The sequence below is a fragment of the Budorcas taxicolor genome, chromosome 19, assembly GCF_023091745.1.
Source record: "Budorcas taxicolor isolate Tak-1 chromosome 19, Takin1.1, whole genome shotgun sequence".
In the NCBI taxonomy this organism is placed as follows: Eukaryota; Metazoa; Chordata; class Mammalia; order Artiodactyla; family Bovidae; genus Budorcas; species Budorcas taxicolor.
Genome location: NC_068928.1, coordinates 11,125,821 through 11,152,126, shown reverse-complemented (window position 1 = coordinate 11,152,126; position 26,306 = coordinate 11,125,821). Strand labels below are relative to the sequence as shown.

The following is a 26,306-nucleotide window of genomic DNA, read 5'->3' as shown; positions in this document are numbered from 1 at the left end:
GAGTAATATCAATAACCTCAGATATGCAGATGACACCACCCTTACGGCACAAATTGAAGAGGAACTAAAAAGCCTCTTGACGAAAGTGAAAGAGGAGAGTGAAAAAGTTGGCTTAAAGCTCAACATTCAGAAAACGAAGATCATGGCATCTGGTCCCATCACTTCATGGGAAAGAGATGGGGAAACAGTGGAAACAGTGTCAGACTTTTTTTGGGCTCCAAAATCACTGCAGATGGTGACTGCATCCATGAAATTAAAAAAAGACGCTTACTCCTTGGAAGGAAAGTTATGACCAACCTAGACAGCATGTTGAAAAGCAGAGACATTACTTTGCCAACAAAGGTCCATCTAGTCAAGGCTATGGTTTTTTCCAGTGGTCATGTATGGATGTGAGAGTTGGACTGTGAAGAAAGCTGAGTGCCAAAGAATTGATGCTTTTGAACTGTGGTGTTGGAGAAGACTCTTGAGAGTCCCTTGGACTGCAAGGAGATCCAACCAGTCCATTCTAAAGGAGATCAGCCCTGAATGTTCTTTGGAAGGAATGATGCTAAAGCTGAAACTCCAGTACTTTGGGCACCTCATGCAAAGAGTTGACTCATTGGAAAAGACTCTGATGCTGGGAGGGATTGGGGGCAGGAGGAGAAGGGGACAACGGAGGATGAGACGGCTGGATGGCATCACGGACTCAATGGACGTGAGTCTGAGTGAACTCTGGGAGTTGGTGATGGACAGGGAGGCCTGGCATGCTGCGATTCATGGGGTCGCAAAGAGTCGGACATGACTGAGCGACTGAACTGAACTGAACTGAAAGAACATACAACTATGTAACACATGGATCAAAGAAAAAAAGTCAAGAGAAATTTAAAAATAGTTTCAGCTAAATGAAAATAAAAACATACCCTATGAAAATACATGGTAGGCAGTCAAAGTAGTGCTGTGAGGGAAATTGAAAGCATATATAGAAAAGAAGAAAGATCTAAAGTCAGTAACCTAAGTTTCTACCTTAGGAAACTAGAAGAACAAACTAAATCCAAATTAAGCAGAAGAAAATAATAATAGAGCAGAAATCAATGTAACTGAAACAAGAAAACCAAAGGAGAAAAATCACTGAAACCAAAACCTGCTTCTCTGAAAAATAAAAATAAAAAAAAAAAACAATGAAATCAATGTCTTTAGCCCGAATACTAAGGAAAAAAGAGAGAAGACAAAAATTACTATATTAGGACTTCCCTGGTGGTCCACTGGCTAAGACTCCAAGCTCCCATTGCAGGAGTCCTGGGTTTGATCCTTGGTAAGGGAACTAGATCCCACATGTCACAACTAAGAATCTGCATGCTACAAGTAAAAAAGCCCTCAAGCCACAACTACAGCACTCACAGGCTGCAAAGAAGATTGAAGATCCTGCATGCCACAACTAAGACCTAGCATGACCAAATAAATATTTTTAAAAACTATTAGTATCAGAAATGAAAGAGGGACATCACTACAGAGCCCATGGACACTAAGGATAATAAAAAAAACTATGATGAAGAGCTTTATGTGCACAAGCTTGATAACCTAATGAAATAGATCAGTTCCTTGAAAGATACAATTTGTCACAAATCTGATACAAGAAGAAATGAACAATATGAATAGGCCTCGATATACTAAAGAATTAAATCAATAATTAATAATCTTCCAAAAAGAAAGCACCACCTAGACAGACTCACCTGTGAATTCTACCAAATATTTAAGGAAGAAATTCTACCAATTCTCTACAATCTCCTTCAGAGTATAGATGCAGAAAGAAAGCTGCCAACTCATTCTATTAGGCCAGTATTTGCCCAAATACCAAAGTCAGGCAAAGACATTAAAAGAAAGCTACACACCAATATCTCTCATGAACATGAATGCAAAAATCCTCATTAAACAATATCAAGATAATATTATCAAACTGAATCCAACAATATGTAAAAAGAATTATAAACCATGACCAAGTATGATTTACCCCAGCTATGTAGGTTGGTTCAACATTTGAAAATCAATCAGTGTAACCCATCACACACTGGTAGGCTAAAAAAAAAATGCTACATATTCACTTAGTCATGTCCAACTCCTTGTGATCCCATAGACTGTAGCCCACCAGGCTCCTCTATCTATGGAATTCTCCAGGGAAGAATACTGGAGTGGGTTGCCATTTCCTTCTCCAGGGGATCTTCCTGATCTGGGCATTGAACCCAGGTCTCCTGCATTGCAGGCACCATCTGAGCTATAGGGAAATCTTAGATGCAGAAAAGCATTTGACAAAATCCAAACATACATGATAAAAACTCTCAGTAAACTACAAATAGTGGGGCACCTCCTCAACTTAATAAAGACTACCTACAAAAAACTTACAGCTAACATTATATTTAATGATGAAAAAGTTGAAGATTTCTAAGATCAGGTACAAGCCAATGCTATTCCCTCTCACCATTCCTTTGCAACTGTATGTCCCTGCTAATGTTATAAGACAAGAAAAATAAATACATGGTATACAAATTGAGAGGGAAGATATAAAACTGTTTGCTGAGTATCTATGTAGAAAATTTGGAAGAATCAACAAATAACCTCTTGGAACTAGTAAGTGATTATAGCAAGACTCCAAGATACAAACTTAATTTATTAAAGTCAATTAGTTTCTGGACTTCCCTGGTGGTCCAGTGGTTAAGACTCCATCTGTCAGTGTAGGCCACATGGGTTCAATCCCTTATCTGGGAAGATTCTACCTACCACAGGACAATTAATCCCCTGCGCCACTACAACTGAGTCAGCACTTACAAGCTCATGAGCCACAACTACCGAGCCTCTTTGCTACAACTACTGAAACCCACTCTCTAGAGCCTGTGCTCCACACAAGAGAAGCCACCACAATGAGAAGTCTATGCACCAAAACTAGAGAGTAGCCCCTGCATGCTGCAACTAGAGAAAACCCAGGCATAGCAACAAAGACCCAGTGCATGCGTAAATAATAAAAAAAAAAGTCTACTGCTTTCTAATATACCAACAATGAACAACTGGATTATTTTGAATTAAAAACACAATACCAATTATATTAGTACCCCAAAAATGAAATTATTGGGTATAAATCTGATAAAATACGTATAAGACTACAAAATTCTGATGAACAAAATCAAAGAACAAGCCAAAAAGGTATCAAATAAGCATATGAAAAGATGTTCAACAACATATGTCATTAGATTAATGCATATTAAAACAACGAGATAATACCACACACTTATGAGAAAGGCTATAATCAGGAACAATGATCAGCATCAAATGCTGACCAGGATATGAAGATGTGGAACAAAAGTAATTCATTCATTGTTGGTGAAATGCAAAGTGGTACAGCCACTCTGAAAGAAGGCTTGTCAGCCTCTTACAAAACTAAACCTACTCTTATGCTATGATCAAGCAGTCATGCTCCTTAGTATTTATCTAAAGGAGGTAAAAACAAATATCCATTAACACAAATGTTGAGAGATTTATTTGTAACTGCCAGAACTTGGAAACAATCAAGATGTCCTTCAGGAGATGAGTAGATAAATACACAATGGTACATTCCAACAATGCAACAGTACTTAGAACTAAAAGAAATAAGCTATCAAGTCACGAAAAGACAAGGAGGAATCTTTAATATTACTAAGTGAAAGAAGTTCATCTGAAGGGCTACATACTGTATGATTCCAAATATATTTACTATTCTGGAAAAGGCAAAACTATGGAGACAGTAAAAAGATCAGTGATTGAAAGGGGTTTGCAGGAAGAGAGGGAAGGTATGAATAGGCACAACATAGAGGGTTATTAGGGCAGTGAAAATACGCTGTATATCACAGACACACGCTATGAAACATTTTTCCAAACCCATTAAATGTACAGCACCCAAAGCTAGCATGTGGAAATGTAAACTAGTCTCTGTGCGATTATGACCTGTCAATGTAGGTTCATAAACTGTAAGAAACGTACCATCCTAAGGACTTACCTGGTGGTTCAGTGGTTAATCATCCACCTTCCAAAGAAGGGTTCAATCCCTGGTCAGGGAACTAAGATCCTACATGCTACAGGGCAACTAAAGTTTGCACACCCCAACGACTGAGCCTGCATGATCTGGAGCCTGAATGCCCCAACTAGAGAGAAGCCCGCAAGCTGCAGTGAAGACCCAGCATTCCACAACTAAGAGCCAATGCAGCTAATTAAATAAATAATTTTTTTAAAAAAGAAACACGCCATTCTGGTGGGGGATGTTGCTAATGGGTTGAGTTGGGTAGGGCATATCTGTACCTTCCCTTCGATTCTGCAGTGATCCTTAAACTGCTGTATAAGAATAAAGTCTCAATAAAAAATTCATAATCAAAAACATAACTGATGATTTAAAGGAAAAATAATAATAAAATACTCTATGGTTCATAATACATACAGAAATAAATTATATAACAAAAACAACATATGAGAAGGTAGAAATAAAAGCATAGTGGGAGAAAGTGGAAATTAAAGTATAGTAAGAGAAGGTGTGTCTTTTTTTTTTTAGCTAACAAATAGATTTATTCAGATTCAGAGAGACACACGCTCCACTGAGTGTGGGCCATCACAGAGGGTGAGTGTGGCTGGGAATAGGTTTTCATACACTGTTTGTTAAGTGTATGCCAATCCAGAGATGCAGGAGATGTGCATTCGATCCCTGGGTCAGGGAGATTCCCTGGAAGAGGAAATGGCAACCAACCATAATATTCTTGCCAAGAAAGTCTCATGAACAGAGGAGCCTGCAGGTTATAATTCATGAGGTCAGAAGAGCTGGACACAGCTGAGCATGCAGGCATTCTCAAAATGTACATTTGAAAGTACAGTGACAAATTTAAGATGCAAATTATAAATCTCAGAGAAACTCCAAAACAAATGAACTCAGAGTTATAGTAAGAAGAAAATGGTGGCGAAAAGATGGAATCCTAAATCACAGCCAGTTAATCCAAAAGAAGGCCAAAAAAATTATAAAAGGAAATAAAGAACAACAGAAACAAATAGAAAATATACAACAACCATATTGATTATTATATTAAATGTACAAGGTGTAAACACTCCAATTAAAAGCCAGGGTTTATCAGAGTGGATAAAAACAGAAGATTCAATGATGTATAAGAAACATTAAATGTAAAAACAGATAAGGTAAAAGGATGAAAAAAGATACACTACTCAAACACTAATCCTAAGAAAGTCAGAGCAACTATATTAGTTATGCAAAGTAGATTTCAGAACAAAGACATTTCTTAATGACAGACATGTTAACACACCCAGAAGATAAAATCTTAAATGTGTATACAACTTCTAATATCAGAGTTTAAATTCCAGGAAGCAAGATAGATAAATGTGACAGAAACAAATCTACCATTATAGAACCTTTATTCCTCTTCTCTGCTTTATAAATAGATCAAAAAAAAATATGACTCGGGAGACATGAACAACACAATCAAGACAACTTGAGCTAACTGACATTTATAGACTAACTCACCAAATAGCAGAGGAGTAGTCTATAAATGAATACATATTCTTTCTAAAAATTCAGAGCTTTCACAAACAGATTATTAAATTTAAAAGAACTAGAATCATACAAAATATGCTCTCTAATCACACAGATTACAAATCAGTAAGAGAAAAATATCTGGGGAAAAAACTATTTAGTGTTTACTTACTGTAAATAAATCTTGGGTCAAAAAAGAAATCAATAGGAAAATGAGGGGAAAAGTAATATAATATCAAAATCTGTGTGATGCACAGAAAGCAGAGGTAAATGTATACTTTTCAACGGTTGTCTTAAGGGGAAAAGGTTCAAAATCAATTATCTAAGCTTCAATCTTAAGAAGTTAGAAAGAGAATAAATAAATCTAAAAAAGATCAAAATGAAGGAAATAAAGACAAAAGCAAAAGTCAGTGAAACAGAAAATGGAAAAACATTAAAGAAAAAAATCAACAAAGACAAGTTTTTAAACTATAATAAAAATGTATAAATCTCTATCCAGATGGATCAAAAAATACAGAGAAAAAAATACAAATTCTGAGTATTAGAAATGAACAGGGAATAACACTGTAGATCCTACAGCTTTTTTTAAAGAGAGAATATTTTGAATATTATGACAACAAACTTAAAAACTTGAATAAAATAGACAAATTTCTTGAAAGATACTAATTACTGAAACTGACTCAGGAAGCAACAGAAAATCTGAATAGTCCTATATTTATTAAAGCAATTAAATATATAAGTGAAACTCTTTCCAAAAACAAGTTGCAAGGCCCAGATAGCTTAACTGGTGAATTCTATCAAAAATTTAAGTAATACTTCCAATTCATAAGGTCAGCATTACCCTGATATCAAAACAAAATAAAATGTATACACACACACACAGACCACTAAAGACTAGTATCTTTAAGAAGCACAGATGCAAGAAATTCTCAACAAAACTTAACAAATCAAATCTAGCAAGATATAAAAAGGGTACAACATCATGAACAAGTGATTATTCCAGCTTTCATTTGAGTGTGAGGTGGGGTCAGCATCCAAAAAGCAAACAGAGTAAGTCAATACATCCACAGGATATAGGAGTAAAACCATGTGATCCTACTAATGGATGCAATAAAATTTAAAATATAAAATTCAACATTCATTCATTATAAAACTTTCAGCAAAGCTAGGAATAGAAGGAGGGACTTCCTGGCAGTCTAGAGGTTAAGACTCCACATGCAGGGGGCATGGGTTCCGTCTATGGTGAAGGAACTATAAGATCCTACAAGCCCTGAGGTGCAGCCAAAAAGAAAAACAAAACAAAACTAGGCATAGAAGGAAACTTCCTCAGATGGATAGAGAGCATATACAAAACACCTACATCAATCACCATTCTTAATGGGTTTTTCCCCCAATGAAACTTGAACAAAGATGTCTACTCTCACCACTTCAATTCATCCTTGTACTGCATATCCTAAGTCACTAAGATAAAACAAGAAAACATATTAAAGCCAAATACTAAAAGTAAAATAATGTTTATTAGAGAATGCAAAACGATAGCTCTGTACTTAGAAAGCCCTTTAAAGAGCCAATCTTCAACTAGAACCAAAAAGTGATTTAGCAAGTTTGCAGGTTATATGGTCAATATACAAAAATGAGTTTTATTTCTATAGCAAGGCTTCTGTATTTCTATATGGGCTTTCCTGGTGGCTCAGAGGTTAAAGCGTCTGCCTCCAATGCGGGAGACCCGGGTTCGATCCCTGGGTCGGAAAGATCCCCTGGAGAAGGAAATGGTAACCCACTCCAGTATTCTTGCCTGGAGAATACCATGGACAGAGAAGCCTGGTAGGCTACAGTCCATGGGGTCGCAAAGAGTCGGACACGACTAAGCAACTTCACCTTCACCTTCTATAGCAGCAACATATTTCTTGTTCAGTCACTAAGTTGTGTCCGACTCTTTGCAGACCCCGTGGACTGCAGCATGTCAGGATCCTCTGTCCTTCACTATCTCCCAGAGTTTGCTCAGGTTCGTGTCCACTGAGTCAGTGATGCTATCTAACCTCTTATACTTTGCCACCCACTTCTCCTTTTGCCTCAGTCTCTCCCAGCATCAGGGTCTTTTCCAATAAGTCGGCTCTTCATATTAGGTGGCCAAAGTATTGGAGTTTCAGCTTCAGCATCAGTCCTTCCAGTGAATATTCACGGTTGATTTCTTTTAGGACTGATTTGTCTGATCTCTTTGTTGTCCAAGGGACTCTCAAGTCTTCTCCAGCACCACTATTCGAAAGCATCAATTCTTCAGCACTCAGCCTTCTTTATGGTCCAACTCTCACATCAATACACAAATACAAAGTAAACTGTAAGTGAATTATACCATATTTGCCCATTTCTAACTGGCTTATTTCTCTTAGCATAATATCTTCAACCTTAGTTGTAGCATGTGTCAGAACTTCCTTCCTTTTAGGGCTAAATATTCCATGTATACCCTATATTTGTTTATCCATCCATCTCTCAATAGATACATAAATGTTTTCACCCTCTGGCTCTTGTGAATAATGCTGCTATGAACATTGGTGTACAGGCAAGAATATGGGAGTGGGTTGCCATTTCCTCCTCCAGAGGATATTCCTGACCCAGGGACTGAACTCACATCTCTTGTGTCTCCTGCAATGGCAAGCAGATTCCTTACTACTGTGCCACCTGGGAAGCCCATGTGTTTCAATATGTGCTTTCAATTATTTGTGATATATAGACCTAGAAATGGAATTACCATACAGTAATTCTATTTTTAACTTTTTGAAAAACTAGGAATAGGTTTTTAACTTAAAATTATGAAAAGGAAGAAACAGAATGAACTCTCTGGTATTGAACTGGAATTAGATATATTGTTATGAATACATAATTTTAACATATAAACAGAGAAACATGTATCTGTAAATATATATATTTGTGTGTGTATATACACGCACATATATTACACAGACACATATTGCCTAGTTCTGTCTGCTTAAAGGGCCTGGAACAGTAACCCCAATAGCCATGGGTAAAATCAGTATCCAAAACCTGGTTTCTAAATAATATTTAAAAGAAATCAAGTTAGATGAATCTAGGACTAGGGGAGGAAGAACAAGACAGAGATGACCCTAGAACATCTTAGTATGCCAGAAAGCAAGTAAGTGCTCTAAGAACAACAGATACATGTCAGAAATATGCAAGCAACTTAACTGAACTCCAACTTGAGCATTTAAACAAATCATATAATGGATTATCACTTAATAAAACGGAAAACCATAAGCCCATAAAAATAAATATAAAATGAATAAACTGAACGTTTGATGAGGACATGCTATTTATATAGTTTCAGAGTTCCACCCTACGAAGTCCTCTTCAGTTAAGAAGGAAGATAAGTTTACAGTGATGCCTAGCATATTTATCACGTCATCAAAGTAATCATTAGTAATGTAATGAAATTATTTGCTGCCTCATAAGATGCAACAGATAGTATGCAGCATCACTTCTGTAACGTTCTTGCCAAAGACACATAACTGTAATTTAATGGTGACAAAACCCAAAGTTGAGAGACATTCCAGAAAGGCTGCAGTCTTTGAAGTGTCAAGGTCATGAAAGACAAGGAAAGACTGAGGAACTACTCCAGACTGAAGAAAATAACAAAATGACAACTAAACAGGCAATGTATGATTCTGATCTGGACCTTTCTGCTATAAAAGCTTGATAGAGACAATGGGTAAAATCTGATCTGGTTCTGAGCATTAGATAACAATGAATCAATTATAATTTCCTGATTTTTATGGTTTCGTTAAAGAATGTCTTTGCTTTAGGAAATGGACACTAAAAGTATTCCAGGGTGATGGAACATCACATGAATAACTTACTATCAAATGGCTCATGGGAAAAATATATATATTTACACTTTATTTCCAATTTCTGTATAATGCTGTGACTATGTCAAAATCTTTAAAAATTTTAATAAAGAAATCTATCTGCCTATCTACTGGTCAGAAAATTGGTCAATTAACATGTAGTTTTCTAAGGTGAAGTTATTTTTCCATACCCACGATCATTGAGTTAAAAGCTTCTAAATGGCAACTGTAGATTCTACTATCACTAAATGTGTATACACATCAGCTAGATTGCTGTATGTATTAAATGTTTCTACAGATCAAGAAAAATAACTGTCAAATCTTTCTGAAACATTCACCATGAAGTTCATTCAGCATGATCGAGATTTGAAATTTTTGAGAATAATCCTTCCTATTTCCACTGTAGAGGTCACTATTATGTCTTCTACAAGCTCTTAAAAAAATCGTAACTATTGGAGCTGAAGGAAACTCACTCAGGCAATTACTCATCCATTCTATCACCCTGCCCTTAGGTAAATCTGCAGATAAAGCAAGAGGTTCACGCTAAGGCCGCCAATTTCTGGCCTCACTTACCACAATTAAAACAGCAAAGGACAAGGATTGGTAAACTGTTTTTAAAGGGCCAAAGAGTAAACATTTTAAGTTTTGTGAGCCATGTGGTATCTGTCATAACTATTCAATGCTACCATTGTAGCACAAAAGTAGCCACAAACAATATATAACGAATGTAAGCTGTGATCCCCAAAATTTATAAAAACAGACACTGGGCCATGGATTGTAGTTTGCAAACTCCTGGCACAGGAAAAAAAAAAGTTAGATCAAAACTGCATCAAAATAGACTACTTAATATTTATATTTCTAAAAACCTTTTCTAAAACCATGACACATTAGGTGAAAAGTAAAAGCTATATACACTATAGTCCAAATTTTAATGGAAATTTCTTGGCAGTCCAGTGATTAGGACTCTACACTTTCACCACCAGGGCGCAGGTTTGATCTGTGGTCAGGGAACCAAGATCCTGCATGCCTTGCAGTTTGGCCAAATAATTTCAAGAAGTTTTTTTAATAATAAATCCTATCTAAATTTTGTTCTTAAAAAGTATATGCATAATGTATTTTATATATACATATATATTCACATACACACATATATATTAATGGCCACAAGTTTTTCTCATTTCTATATATAAACCCTTTTTGCAAGGTCATTTTGTACCTCTTCTCACCAAGGGGTGAACTCCATCCCTTGAATCTGGGTTTGGCCATGTGACTTGCTTTGATGACTGGGATATTAGGAAATAGGGGCTCAAAGGGTATTTGGGGTTTGCTCTCTTGATGTTCCTTGGGGCCACCTATATATATAAGCTGAGTTTAGTATACTGGATGATGAGAGATTCTCACTCCATGGTCCCATGTCCTAGCCAAATGCCAACCAACCCTATGAAGCAAAGCTGTCCTGCTGACCTGCAGCTGACCATGGATGGCATGAGTACCCCAGCTGAGATCAAGAGAAATGCACAGCTGAGCCCAGCCGACCCTCAGAATAGTAAGCTAAATAAATGGTTGGTTTGTTACACAGAAACTGGTAACTAATTGTATGTGTGTGTAAAAGGGGACAGCAAGCAGAATAACAGGGTTTGATACTGAGGGGATAGCTGAATTAAAGATTAGTATCAGTAACCAGAATACACATTTTGATCATTTCCAAATTTTTGCTAAGGAATAGATAATGCTTTTGTATTAAAAAAAAAAAATCATTAAACTATAGATACTAAAATTCAACATCATAAAAGTATTTCTTCATTATTTTCACTAAATATTGAGAGTTTGAAAAATATGGCTATTCTTGATCTGATGCATTTGAATGAGTTAACCAAATTTAAGTTCAGTCAGAGTTCGGAGATAAATAGTTACAGATATATTGAAAACTAAGCAAATAACAAGACTAACATTTAACACTAGAAAAAATAAAACCTGGTTTGGGCAAAAAAGTGTAATCATAATATAACACTTGGCTCAGTTTTTAATGATACTTACATGATTACAATAATGTAATCAGCAAACACTGTGAGGCTTGAAGGGGAGAAGTAATGAAAAAATTAGACAGTAGAAAGAAAATTGAAGTTATCCAAAACTGAAAATTCAAGAAAAAGACTGTAAGTGCTTGTCATTTTAAAGATAAATAAATAAATACCAGAATAAACAGGCAAAATAATTAAAAATTAGTGACCATATAGCAGGAGGTGGTAGCAGCTAGAACAAGGGCAGGGGTCTACTGCTTTTAGTTTGAAGCCACTAGAATTCTTTGACTCTGATTATACACATACATGCTTTGAAAAATATTAAAAGGTAAATAGAAAAAAAAGTCTGGAAACCAATCCAAGTATATATAATAATTTAGTATATGATAATAGCAAACCTTCAAATCAGGAAAAATTTTGACACTGGGACAATTGATCATCTATTTGGAAAAGCACACAGTTAAAGGCTGGCCTCATGCATATATTAAAATCAACTCTATAAATAAGAGAGTTAAATGTAAAAACAAAATTTAACTATTACAGAACTATGAAAAATATCTGTAGTAAACTTATACAAAACAATCCAGAAAGATTCTCATGAAGGTGTTCCTCTTGTTTACTTCTGGGAAGCAGAAAGGGGGATGGGAGTAATAGTTTAAGGGAGAATATTATAATTTTTACTCTGAAATGGTTTATACTAATACAGGTTTTTTTCAAACAATGTATAGTCCTATTTCTTTTTAAATTTAAAGCTTCCTTTGACTCCTTATTAGATAGAATAGACAAAATGTTTAAGACACTTTAACCTTCTCTAACTGCAGGATGACTAAAAGGAGAGATTTTAATGACAGACACATTGAATAAAAATCTCTTTTTCTTGCCAAGTAACTTTGCTATTTTCGTCAACAGTCAACAAGAAAACAAAACATTTTCCCAGCCATTCCTTTTCTCTCCTTTTCTAGCATTTATAATCCATGAATCTACATTCAACTCTATTTTAGAAGTAGGCTCAAATCACAGTTCTATCATATACCTCTAACTATTACCATCATCAAATAATATATCCTTGGGCTTCAATTTTCTTACCTATAAAATGAGACTAATATCTGCTCTATTTTATTCACAGAGCTGATGTAAGGATATATGAGAGAACATAGAAATTGCCTGGCACAAGTATATATTCTGAAAAGCCATCACTATGTTATTGTTAACTCTTACAAAAATATAAGTTATTGTCTTAATTTTATGGCATATAACAGTTTTCTAAAATTTTGCTGCCTTGAATAAACTATACTTCATCTAGGTGATAATTTTATATAACAACTTGTTCCCAGAGAAGCTATGGATAATAAAAGTTGTTTCTAATCTTTTGTTTACATTAAATACCAATTTTACCTCTTGGTCCCCGAAATCATTATTTGATCTTTTATTTTTGTGTGCTATGACATTAAAAAACTATAACTTTTAAAATGTACTCTAAGAAACAGTGGTAAATAATACACTTTCTTAAAGTTAGTCATTTTTCCATTCATTTATTCAAAAAATATGTGAATACCTACTAGGCACAGGTCCTGCGCCAGATGCTGGTTATAAAAAAGTGAACAAGAGAGACGTCACACTTGTTCTTAGCGACAGCCTGGCAAGTAGGCAAGTAAAACCATGAAACCTACAAATAAACCCGTAATCATAAACTTTGGTAAGCATCATAAAGAACAGGGTATTGAGAGAGTCTAAAAGAGCAACGAATCTTAAATGAATTATCTCTATAATATTATCTATAAGAGTACAAAAATAAACGGTCTTTAATCTGTAGGTCATCTGGAAGAGTCTATTCAGAAGAAGAACAGTAACATGGTTGAGAGGATCAATTCTAAAGTCAGAATGGCTGAGTTTTAAACCAGTCTCTACTCATCAGTTTCATGGCATGAACTTAAATTATCTGGGAATCAATTTCCTCATCTGTCAATAAATGAAATGTTAATACTTTCCACATAAGGTTATCATAGGGATTCAATTAAATTCTTTTGTTTTATCTTGAAAATTGTCAAATTCGCACAAAACTTAAATGAACTGGAAATAACCATTAGCTCACATGAACCTGTATTTACCAAGTCAATTAGTATTTTCAGGATGCTCAGAAGAGTTCCTAAAACATGGTAAGCACTGTTCCACTATACAAGCAGTTAGTTTACATAAAATGAAAACTATGAGAAAATGACTTGTAAAACAATGACTTTTCAAAATAAATTGGTCATCTTCTCCTGAGATCCTAAAGAATATATTAAACATTAAAGAGAGATAGAGAAGGGCAGTGGGGGGTGAAGAGAGGGAGAGAAAACGAGACAGAAAAGAAAGCAATAGTGGTATAAGAAGGAAAAGAAAAACAGACCAAGGCTTTGCACATCAACACTTTATCTAAAGGCCAACAGCGCACTCTGCTGGACCCAACTCTTCTCTACACACTGGGCAAATGAATACTATTATAAATCAAGGAATATAATTACTTCTGTCAAAGTATATATACAATGTTAGCATTTATTAAATAAACAGCAGGAATAAGTATAAAATGTGTTTATGAAAATACCTCACTGATTTTGAGGATTTACTAAAAGAATTAAGAGCATAAGTTCATTTCAGTTCAGTCGCTCAGTCGTGTGCGACTCTTTGTGATGCCATGAATCGCAGCCAGGCCTCCCTGTCCATCACCAACTCCCCAACTTCACTCAAACTCACGTCCATCGAGTCAGTGATGCCATACAGCCATCTCATCCTCTGTCGTCCCCTTCTCCGCCTGCTCCCAATCCCTCCCAGCATCAGAGTCTTTTCCAATGAGTCAACTCTTTGCATCAGGAGGCCAAAGTACTGGAGTTTCACCTTTAGCATCATTCCCTCCAAAGAAATCCCAGGACTGATCTCCTTCAGAATGGAATGGTTGGATCTCCTTGCAGTCCAAGGGACTCTCAAGAGTCTTCTCCAACACCAGTTCAAGAGCATCAATTCTTCGGCGCTCAGCTTTCTTCACAGTTCAACTCTCACATCCATACATGACCACTGGAAAAACCATAGCCTTGACTAGACGGACCTTTGTTGGCAAAGTAATGTCTCTGCTTTTCAATATGCTATCTAGGTTGGTCATAACTTTCCTTCCAAGGAGTAAGCGTCTTTTAATTTCATGGCTGAAGTTACCATCTGCAGTGATTTTAGAGCCCCCAAAAATAAAGTCTGACACTGTTTCCACTGTTTCCCATTCTATTTCCCATGAAGTGATGGGACCAGATGCCATGATCTTCGTTTCTGAATGTTGAGATTTAAGCCAACATTTTCACTCTCCTCTTTCACTTTCATGAAGAGGCTTTTTAGTTCCTCTTCACTTTCTGCCATAAGGGTGGTATCATCTGCATATCTGAGGTTATTAATATTTCTCCCAGCAATCTTGATTCCAGCTTGTGCTGCTTTCAGCCCAGCGTTTCTCATGATGAACTCTGCATAGAAGTTAAATAAGCAGGATGACAATATACAGCCTTGACGTACTCCTTTTCCTATTTGGAACCAGTCTGTTGTTCCATGTCCAGTTCTAACTGTTGCTTCCTGACCTGCATACAGATTTCTCAAGAGGCAGGTCAGGTGGTCTGGTATTCCATGTCTTTCAGAATTTTCCACAGTTTATTGTGATTCACACAGTCAAAGGCTTTGGCATAGTCAATAAAACAGAAATAGATGTTTTACTGGAACTCTCTTGCTTTTTCCATGATCTAGCGGATGTTGGCAATGAAACTAAGCCATGCCTGTGGGGCCACCCAAGATGGGCGGGTCATGGTGGAGAGGTCTGACAGAATGTGGTCCACTGGAGAAGGGAATGGCAAACCACTTCAGTATTCTTGCCTTGAGACCCCATGAAGAGTATGAAAAGGCAAAATGATAGGATACCAAAAGAGGAACTCCCCAGGTCAGTAGGTGCCCAATATGCTACTGGAGATCAGTGGAGAAATAACTCCAGAAAGAATGAAGGAATGGAGCCAAAGCAAAACAACACCTAGTTGTGGATGTGACTGGTGACAGAAGCAAGGTCCGATGTTGTAAAGAGCAATATTGCATAGGAACCTAGAATGTCAAGTTCATGAATCAAGGCAAATTGGAAGTGGTCAAACAAGAGATGGCAAGAGTGAACGTCAACATTCTAGGAATCAGCGAACTAAAATAGACTGGAATGGGTGAATTTAACTCAGATGACCATTATATCTACTACTGCGGGCGGGAATCCCTCAGAAGAAATGGAGTAGCCATCATGGTTAACAAAAGAGTCCGAATTGCAGTACTTGGATGCAATCTCAAAAACGACAGAATGATCTCTGTTCGTTTCCAAGGCAAACCATTCAATATCAGAGTAATCCAAGTCTATGCCCCAACCAGTAATGCTGAAGAAGCTGATGTTGAATGGTTCTATGAAGACGTACAAGACCTTTCAGAACTAACAGCCACAAAAGATGTCCTTTTCATTATAGGGGACTGGAATGCAAAAGTAGGAAGTCAAGAAACACCTGGAGTAACAGGCAAATTTGGCCTTGGAATATGGAATGAAGCAGGGCAAAGACTAATAGAGTTTTGCCAAGAGAACGCACTGGTCATAGCAAACACCATATTCCAACAAAACAAGAGAAGACTCTACACATGAACATCACCAGATGGTCAATGATGAAATCAGATTGATTATATTCTTTGCAGCCAAAGAAGGAGAAGCTCTATACAGTCAACAAAAACAAGACCAGGAGCTGACTGTGACTCAGATCATGAACTCCTTATTGCCAAATTCAGACTCAAATTGAAGAAAGTAAGGAAAACCACTCGACCATTCAGGTATGACCTAAATCAAATCCCTTATGATTATACAGTGGAAGTGAGAAATAGATTTAAGGGCCTAGATCTGATAGATAGAGTGCCTGATGAACTATGGAATGAGGTTCGTGACATTGTACAGGAGACAGGGATCAAGACCATCCCCATGGGAAAGAAATGCAATAAAGCAAAATGGCTGTCTGGGGAGGCCTTACAAATAGCTATGAAAAGAAGAGAAGCGAAAACCAAAGGGGAAAAGGAAAGGTATACGCATCTGAATGCAGAGTTCCAAAGAATAGCAAGAAGAGATAAGAAAGCCTTCTTCAGCAATCAATGCAAAGAAATAGAGGAAAACAACAGTTGGGAAAGACTAGAGATCTCTTCAAGAAAATTAGAGATACCAAAGGAACATTTTATGCAAAGATGGGCTCGATAGAGGACAGAAATGGTATGGACCTAACAGAAGCAGAAGATATTAAGAAGAGGTGGCAAGAATACACAGAACTGTACAAAAAAGATCTTCACAACCCAGATAATCATGATGGTGTGATCTGTCACCTAGAGCCAGACATCCTGGAACGTGAAGTCAAGTGGGCCTTAGAAAGCATCACTATGAACAAAGCTAGTGGAACTGATGGAATTCCAGTTGAGCTATTTCAAATCCTCAAAGATGATGCTGTGAAAGTGCTGCACTCAATATGCCAGCAAATTTGGAAAACTCAGCAGTGGCCACAGGACTGGAAAAGGTCAGTTTTCATTTCAATCCCAAAGAAAGGCAGTGCCAAAGAATGCTCAACCTACCACACAATTGCACTCATCTCACATGCTAGTAGAGTAATGCTCAAAATTCTCCAAGCCAGGCTTCAGCAATACGTGAATCATGAACTTTCAGATGTTCAAGCTGGTTTTAGAAAAGGCAGAGGAACCAGAGATCAAATTGCCAACATCCACTGGATCACCGAAAAAGCAAGAGAGTTATTAAGAGCATATACATAAATAAATTCTAGAAGAATGAGTATGAGTGGTGGAACAAGGTAATATCAGTTCAGTCGCTCAGTAGTGTCCAACTCTTTGCGACCCCATGGACTACAGCATGCCAGGCCTCCCTGTCCATCACCAACTCCCAGAGTTTATTCAAACTCATGTCCATTGAGTCGGTGATGCCATCTCACCTGTCGTCCCCTTCTCCCTCCGCCTTCCATCATTTCCAGTATCAGGGTCTTTTCAAATGAGTCAGTTCTTCTCATCAGGTGGCCAAAGTACTGGAGTTTCAGCTTCAGCATCAGTCTTTCCAATGAATATTCAGGACAGATTTCCTTGAGGATGGACTGGTAGGATCTCCTTGCAGTCCAGGGCTTTTCCAACACCACAGATCAAAAGCATCAATTCTTCAGCACTCAGCTTTCTTTATACTCCAACTTTCACAACCATACATGACTACTGGAAAAACCACAGCTTTGACTAGACGGACCTTTGTTGGCAAAATAATGTCTCTGTTTTTTAATATGCTGTCTAGGTTGGTCATAACTTTTCTTCCAAGGGGCAAGCGTCTTTTAATTTCATGGCTGCAGTCATCATCTGCAGTGATTTTGGAGCCCCCAAAAATAGTCTAATTTTATGGCTGCAGTCATCATCTGCAGTGATTTTGGAGCCCCCAAAAATAGTCTGTCACTGTTTCCACTGTTTCCTCATCTATTTCCCATGAAGTGATGGGACCAGGTGCCATGATCTTCGTTTTCTGAATGGTGAGTTTTAAAAAAACTTTTTGACTCTCCTCTTTTACATTCATCAAGAGGCTCTTTAGTTCTTCTTTGCTTTCTGCCATAAAGGTGGTGTCATCTGGATATCTGGATATCTGGTTATTGATATTTCTCCCGGCAATCTTTTGATTCCAGCTTGTGTTTCATCCAGTCCAGCTTTTCTCACGATGTACTCTGCACAGAAGTTAAATAAGCAGGATAACAATATACAGCCTCGATGTACTCCTTTCCCGATCTGGAACCAGTCTGTTGTTCCACGTCCAGTTCTAACTGTTGCTTCCCGACCTGCATACAGATTTCTCAAGAGGCAGGTCAGGTGCTCTGGTATTTCCATCTCCTTAAGAATTTTCCAGTTTATTGTGATCCACACAGGCAAAGGCTTTGGCATAGTCAGTAAAGCAGAAGTAGATGTTTTTCTGGAACTCTCTTGCTTTCTCCATCAGAATGGTAATAGTCGATTCTAAAAAATAATATTTTTTCTTAACCATGTTTTGACCACATGGAGCCTGATGCCTCACTAGATCTTTAACATATGAATTAACTGTATAAAAAATATGAATCTAAAAATGTAAGGAATGGGAAAAAGCAAGGGACACTGGAAGGTTAATTCATTCAAGAGAGGAAGTATTGACATTTTCTGATTTGAAGAGTAAGGAAGCTGACTAGAGATAATAGGAAGGGAAAAAGACAACTACCCAATTTAAGTCACAGGTTAGAAGCTAAATTATTTTCATAAGAACTAAGAAAACTTAAAAGAAAAACATAAAAATTATAATATCAAATTTAGAAATAAACAGAAATCATTAAACTAATTTATCACTTAATTTATAGGGGAAAGTTATCCAGAAAATAATACAACTGCAGACTTTATATGTATGAAACTATAACATTTTATCTTTGTAGGGATAAGAGAAGGGGTTCCCATGTGGCTCAGTAGAAAGGTATCTATCTACCAATGCAGGAGACGTGAGTTCAATCCCTGGGTGGGGAAGATCCTCTGGAGAAGGAACCAGCCACCCACTCCAGTATTCTTGCCTGGGAAATCCCATGGACAGAGCAGCCTGGCAGGCTACAGTCTGTGGGGTCACAAAGAGTTAGACACGATTTAGCGACTGAACAACAAGAGGTAAGAGAACTAAACCATTAATTTACAAATCCAAATAACTATTCTTCTAAAAAATAAACACTCCGTTTGAGTTGCATGCATTCTCAGTCGTGTGCCCCACACACACAGACAAGCATACCCACAAAATGGAACGTTATTCAGCCATTAAAAAAAAGAAAAGAAATACTGTCGTCTGGGACAAGATGGATGAACATAGAGGATATTACACTTAATGGACTAAGACTGAGAAAGACAAATTTATATGTAAAATCTAAAAGCAGACACAAACAAACAAACAAACCAAAAAAAGCTCACAGATGCAGAGAACAGATTAGTGGCAGCCAGAGAAGGGGGTGAAGAGCAAAAGAAATGGATGAGAGAGGTCAAAAGGTATAAACTTTCAGTTATAAAGTAAGTCATGGGGATGTAATGTAGAATATAGCAACTATAGTTAATAATACTATATTACATACCTGACAGAAGCTAAGAGAGTAAATATTAAAAGCTCTCATCATAAGAAGAAAAACCTTGCAACTATGTAAGGTGACAGATATTAACTAGACTTATGGTGATCACTTCCCAATGTATACAAATAATGGACCATTATACTATACACCTGAAACTAACATATTAAATGTCAATTATACCTCCATTAAAAAAGAGAAAGAGAAAAAAAAGTTGAACTAGAAACCAAAGTAAATTTCTAGCAGGTAAAAAAAATATTACTACACTCAAAGACTCCTTTCTTTAAATAAATGACCTTTATGTACATCCTTATTATTCTTTATTATATAATATCCATGGAAAGGTTTAGCCCTGGTTCTCTGAAAAATGAGATGTATTATTTAGTGCTAAATATCCATGTAAGATTACTACAAACGCTACCATAAGCTTTTAAAATTAAGATGACAGCCAAAATACAAAATACTAGAGATTTTCTTAACAATTTACTAAAATTTATTAAATTTACTAATAATTTACTAAAGTATAAAAGAAAGAAACATTCACATTAGCTAAAACTTTACATTTTGTACTAATTATGCTTCTATTGCAACTGCTTACTCTATCTTTGTTAGGAAAAAAAACATTGAAAATAATATATCATTTTACATAAGTATTTGTGGGGTTTTCCATAAAGTTACTTTATATATTCATGCTTTTCAGTATAGGCTAGCAAAAAAGAGAACAAATACTAGAGCTTAGCCATATGGTCTTTTCTGTCATTGCAAAAGTAGTCTGGTGTCTGATAAATTTACTGTATGCATGCTTAATTAGTATGGCAAGTATCCCATATGTCTTCTTACAAGTAAAAAGTCACTAGTGAAATGTTATCATTTGAGTTACTAGAGTTAGTTGAGATTTAGCTTGTTCAATAAATCTTCAAACTTATAAGAAGATTGCCAGAAACCCATATCTTTAACAGCACAGATAATAAATCACCCACCTATGAAAAATACTCCATTTCTAAGGTAATGCAGAGTTATATCAGCTAAAGCTAAGAAAGAAAATCTATAATTTCTGGTTTTTAAAAAAAAACTGATATAAAAATACAAATACACATGAATTGATACAATTATACTTTGCCAATGAGATCATAATAAATGATCAACATAGTACACAACCCAAACAAGAAATCAATCAAAGAACTTAGTTTAAAATTAAGTTTGAAATTACTCAGCCAGGAGAATGGTAGCTCTTCTTGGTCAAGCAACTTAAGTTCTAAACAGGTAGAGTCATAAACATCATTAACACAAATTAAAATAATTAATTATAAACCTAACTTTAAAAATTTATATTATTAACCAGTATAATATAATAGCTTTTATCAGCAGCATAAAAATACACAACGATGCTGCTGCAGCTACTTTTACTACCACCTGCCACTTAATAAGCGTCAAGATATGCCAGGTACAGTCTAAGCACTCTATAAGTATTAAACTGTTTAATCCTCTAGCAGCTCTGTAAGACAAATACTATACCCATTTAACAAATGAGAAACGGAAGTAGCAATAGTTTAAAAACTTAATAAAGGTTACAAAAGTAGTAAAGAGCAGAACTATGATTAAAACCCAGGCTGTCTGATTTGAGTCCACTGTCTTTAAAACACCAAAATGAAACTAAAAGTAAAATCACTCTCTATTCTACTTAAGGTATTATCCAATCATAGCTTACTCTAGACTTGATTTCTTTCAACTTTAGGTTTCAACATAATTTTTTTCCTTATCTTGATATTAGAATACTGTTTAGATAGCTCCAGAACTTCTGAGAGGCATTTTAGAGAATGTATAATAAAGTAATTACAGCATCCGCCAGAGGATCAGATTGTTTAGGTAGGATATAATAACTCCACAATTTTCTGCTTTGTGATCTTAGGCAAATTACTTCTCAGTTTCCTTATCTATAAGATGAGAATAACAATAGTACCTGCCTCACAGTCATCATAAGAATTCAATAAGATTCTACCAACAAATATATGTGCCATATGCTAAATATATGCTAAATATTTAGCTGTGTGCTAAATATATGCCATATGCTAATCCTCAGTACCAGAGATACTTGTGAAAAAGATTGACATTACATTCTAACAGGACAAACAGATAATAAACAAGTAGACTAATAAATTCAAACAGTAAGGGCTATGAAGACAATAAGGTACTCCGAAAGAAAGTGAGCAAGGAAACACTGGCAGAGACAAACATAAAGCATATATTATTATTGACAATATTAAAAACTGAGACAACTTCTCCCAACAAGGCTTGTCTGAAGATAACTGACAGTTTCCCCCCACCCCAACTTAGTATTTTCAAGAATTTAAAAGAAGGCTCTTTGAGGGCAGGGATTATGGTATGGATTCACTCAGTCTACAGCTAGATTCCTAGCACAAGCTTAGGTGCTTGAAACAGAAGGGAGTAAAGCACTCACAGTCTTCAAGGAGGTCTCAGTCTACTCAAGAACCTGGTGTTGCCTGTAACTGAACCCAGGGCAGGTGGAGAAGATATGAAGAGTAATAAGGTAAGTGTCAAAAACTGAGAAATACAAGGAACATTCCAGATGAGAATCTAACTCAAAACTGGAAACACCAAGGAAGGCTTCCTGAAGAATTCGGAGAAGTCAGTCAAAACAGTGGGAAGGAGGAGAAAGAGCAAAAGAATGCAAAAAGTTTATAAAGGCTTAAAGTCTGTACAAGTAAACAAGAGCTTTATAAGCCATCTAAACACTTCTGGAATTTGTCAATGACTTGTTTCATCCCTTACCTGAACAAAAAAAAAAAAATACAGGCTATATGAAACAACAGTTTTAAGATACAGGACATCGGGTAAGGAAGAGTTATCCCTGAGGGATGGGAAACAAAGGAGATTAAGCCTTATGATTGTTTCAGCTTGTTGTGCTGAGAGTCTCCAGGCTGTGGCACCAGGAAGGGAAACCCAGATACAGCCCAGAAAACTCAAGCTAAAGAGACATCGCTGAGAGTTCAGGGAGATCAAGAAGACTAAAGTTCTGAGGCAACAATACCAGAAAGGAAAGAGCTGCACAGAGAATGAATTCCAGAGGTCTGCAGAAGGACCTCTCAAGTATCTAGTAGAGTCCTGATCAGCACACACCAATGAGGAGACAATCTAAGATAGTGGCCAAGAACCACCTGAAATGAGACACTCACGTAGAGCGTGGAACAGTGCCAGTTCCCACTAGGCTAGAAAACGTCTTAATTCATGAAGCATGATTAGGTAGAGGACTCACAAGGAGCTAGCCTCTACTGAGGTGGCCCAAAACTAAACCCTGATCAAGTCCTCCCTAACACATCCTAAAAGCAAGACCCAAAGGATCAAGCTGATTCCAACTAATAACTGCATCCCAGAAAAAAAGTCAAGAGGGTTTGTAGAAATACAATACCCAGTATTTGGCAAGAGAAAATTCACAATATTTGGAATTCAATAAGAAAATTACCAAGCATGATTCCACTCATATGAAACTATGGCAATGAAAACTAGCCAATAGTGACTGAAAAAAAAATCTGTCATTGCCTAAGGATGGTGAGAAGAAAAATGTCCATTGGTCTGCCTTGCATTCGGATGAATCTTTTCCAGGCATCATTTTGTAATATCATAAACATGTCATTTTGAAAACATTTGGTGTACTGATTTTACAGATCTTACAAATAAATGTTAACACATTTCATTATATAACATCAAAAGTCACATATATAACATCATCACCAATAAATATCATCAGAAAAGTCGTTTAAGTTTCAGAAAACTGCTAACCTCACAGTGGTATATACAATTTTTCAAATTCTGATTTTTCACTTGAAAGGTCAAATTTTATCAGGCTCACTTTATTTTCAAGAATCATCATAGTCTGTCAGTTATTTTTTGAAGTAAAAACAATGTTCTGTGAAAAACATGACTAGTTCAGCTCACAATTCAAACTATCCTACAAGTGTTTTTCTTTAAGATAACCATTCTACTCCTGAATGTGAAAGTTTTACAAAAACTATTCTTCACCCAGAATTAAAATCTTAAAGGTGAAAAATTTAATAAAATTAGTAACTTTTACTGCTTCATCAAGGACATTCTTAAGTGAAACTGACCTTTCTTAATTATGCATTAATGACAGAGAAGAAAATTACAATTAATACAGGTTGGTGCCACTATCTTGATTGTGCTAAAGCATCAAGAGTTTTACCAGCCTTTGCTTTTGCACGATCAATGCAAACACTGAAGACAGTTTAAAAAAAAAAAAGGTAAGTAACATCTTAACTTCACTATGAAAGTACTTCTGACCCCAGTTCAGTTCAGTTCAGTTGCTCAGTCATGTCCGACTCTTTGCGACCCCACGAATCGCAGCACGCCAGGCCTCCCTGCCCATCACCAACCCCCAGAGTTCACTCAGACTCACGTCCATCGAGTCAGTGATGCCATCCAGCCATCTCATTCTCTGTTGTCCCCTTCTCCTCCTGCCCCCAATCCCTCCCAGCAGCAGAGTCTTTTCCAATAAGTCAACTCTTTGCATCAGGAGGCCAAAGTACTGGAGTTTCACCTTTAGCATCATTCCTTCCAAAGAAATCCCAGGACTGATCTCCTTCAGAATGGAATGGTTGGATCTCCTTGCAGTCCAAGGGACTCTCGAGTGTCTTCTCCAACACCACAGTTCAAGAGCATCAGTTCTTCAGTGCTCAGCTTTCTTCACAGTCCAACTCTCACATCCATACATGACCACTGGAAAAACCATAGTCTTGACTAGACGGACCTTTGTTGGCAAAGTAACGTCTCTGCTTTTCAATATGCTATCTAGGTTGGTCATAACGTTTCTTCCAAGGAGTAAGCATCTTTTAATTTCATCGCTGCAGTCACCATCTGCAGTGATTTTGGAGCCCAGAAAAATAAAGTCTGACACTGTTTCCACTGTTTCCCCATCTACTTCCCATGAAGTGATGGGACCAGATGCCATGATCTTCGTTTTCTGAATGTTGAGCTTTAAGCCAACTTTTTCACTCTCTTCTTTCACTTTCATCAAGAGACTTTTTAGTTCCTCTTCACTTTCTGCCATAAGAGTGGTATCATCTGCATATCTGAGGTTATTGATATTTCTCCCGGCAATTTTGATTCCAGCTTGTGCTTCTTTCAGCCCAGCGTTTCTCATGATGTACTCTGCATAGAAGTTAAATAAGTAGGGTGACAGTATACAGCCTTGACATACTCCTTTTCCTATTTGCAACCAGCCTGCTGTTCCATGTCCAGTTCTAACTGTTGCTTCCTGACCTGCATATAGGTTTCTCAAGAGGCAGGTCAGGTGGTCTGGTATTCTCATCTCTTTCAGAATTTTCCACAGTTTCTTGTGATCCACACAGTCAAAGGCTTTGGCATAGGCAATAAAGCAGAAATAGATGTTTTTCTGGAACTCTCTTGCTTTTTCCATGATCCAGCAGATGTCAGCAATTTGATCTCTGGTTCCTCTCCTTTTCTAAATCCAGCTTGAACATCTGGAAATTCATGGTTCACGTATTACTAAAGCCTGGCTTGGAGAATTTTGAGCATTACTTTACTAGCATGTGAGATGAGTGCAATTGTGTGGTAGTTTGAGCATTCTTCAGCACTGCCTTTCTTTGGGATTGGAATGAAAACGGACCTTTTCCAGTCCTGTGGCCACTGCTGAGTTTTCCAAATTTGCTGGCATACTGAGTGCAGCACTTTCACAGCATCATCTTTGAGGATTTGAAATAGCTCAACTGGAATTCCATCAGTTCCACTAGCTTTGTTCGTAGTGATGCTTTCTAAGGTCCACTTGACTTCACATCTGACCCCAAAGACTGCCTAAAAACAATCTCAGGAATCTCTGGAGTTCCCTGGCCTAATTTGAGAACTGATGCCCTAAGAACACTGAAAGAACTTTAGGAAGTGGAATTCACAAACATTAGAATGTACAAGAGGGAAAAAAAAAACTTCTCAGATCTCATCTCAGTTCAATTCTCTTATTTTATAAGTGAAGAAACGGGCACAAAGAGCACAGGTTTCCCATTTCTCACAGCAGCAGACATGTAATAGCACTTAAGACTTCTGAGTTTTTCTCTACTCATGATTATACTAGTCTTTCTCTTTTTCAAAAATGCATTAACAAATACCACATTTGCCTTCTTTAAACTGAACAATGTCATAAATACATACATTCTGTGGAGAAATGGAGTTTATCTTTCCTAATGGAGAGTTGAGTTTTGTGGTCTTTCCTGAAGCAACTTTTGCATCCAAATGGTGTACCTCCTTCTCAAAACAATGACGTTTTCTGATCTGTAAATACAGAACCAAATTGAAGTTTATTGTAAACTAAAAGTCTGATGAGGCTAGTTGTTCTCAAAGATCAAAACAGCTATAGTGTGTGCTTTTCGCATTAAAAAGAAATGACTATTTCTAACTAGTAACAATCAAATTTCTAACAAATAGGCACTTTATTACAAGACTTAAATAAAACAGAATACAGTAATATCTCTCAAATTCCAACCAAAAGAGCATTAATTAGTGATGTGTCAAAACTCTGCATTGTAAAATGATCTTCCCATAAAATAGTCCCACCATATGGACACCAAGAATAGCATTATACCAAGTCCAATTATATATCCAATTGGAAAATTAAATAAACATGAAAAGCTTATTCTAAATTTAAAAAAAACACAATAAAAAATTTGAATGTAAATATTCATTATTT

The 26,306-nt window shown here is 36.6% G+C and overlaps 1 protein-coding gene across 1 annotated transcript in view; it reads right to left on the bottom strand.

Annotated features, from left to right (window-relative positions):
- The window catches only part of BRIP1 (BRCA1 interacting helicase 1), a 182,798-nt gene that overhangs the window by 144,533 nt on the left and 11,959 nt on the right, over window positions 1-26,306 (bottom strand). Inside the window, exon 5 of the mRNA XM_052658404.1 lies at window positions 25,772-25,891. Coding sequence (XP_052514364.1) covers window positions 25,772-25,891 — 120 coding nt within the window. The remainder of the gene's footprint in view (window positions 1-25,771; window positions 25,892-26,306) is intronic.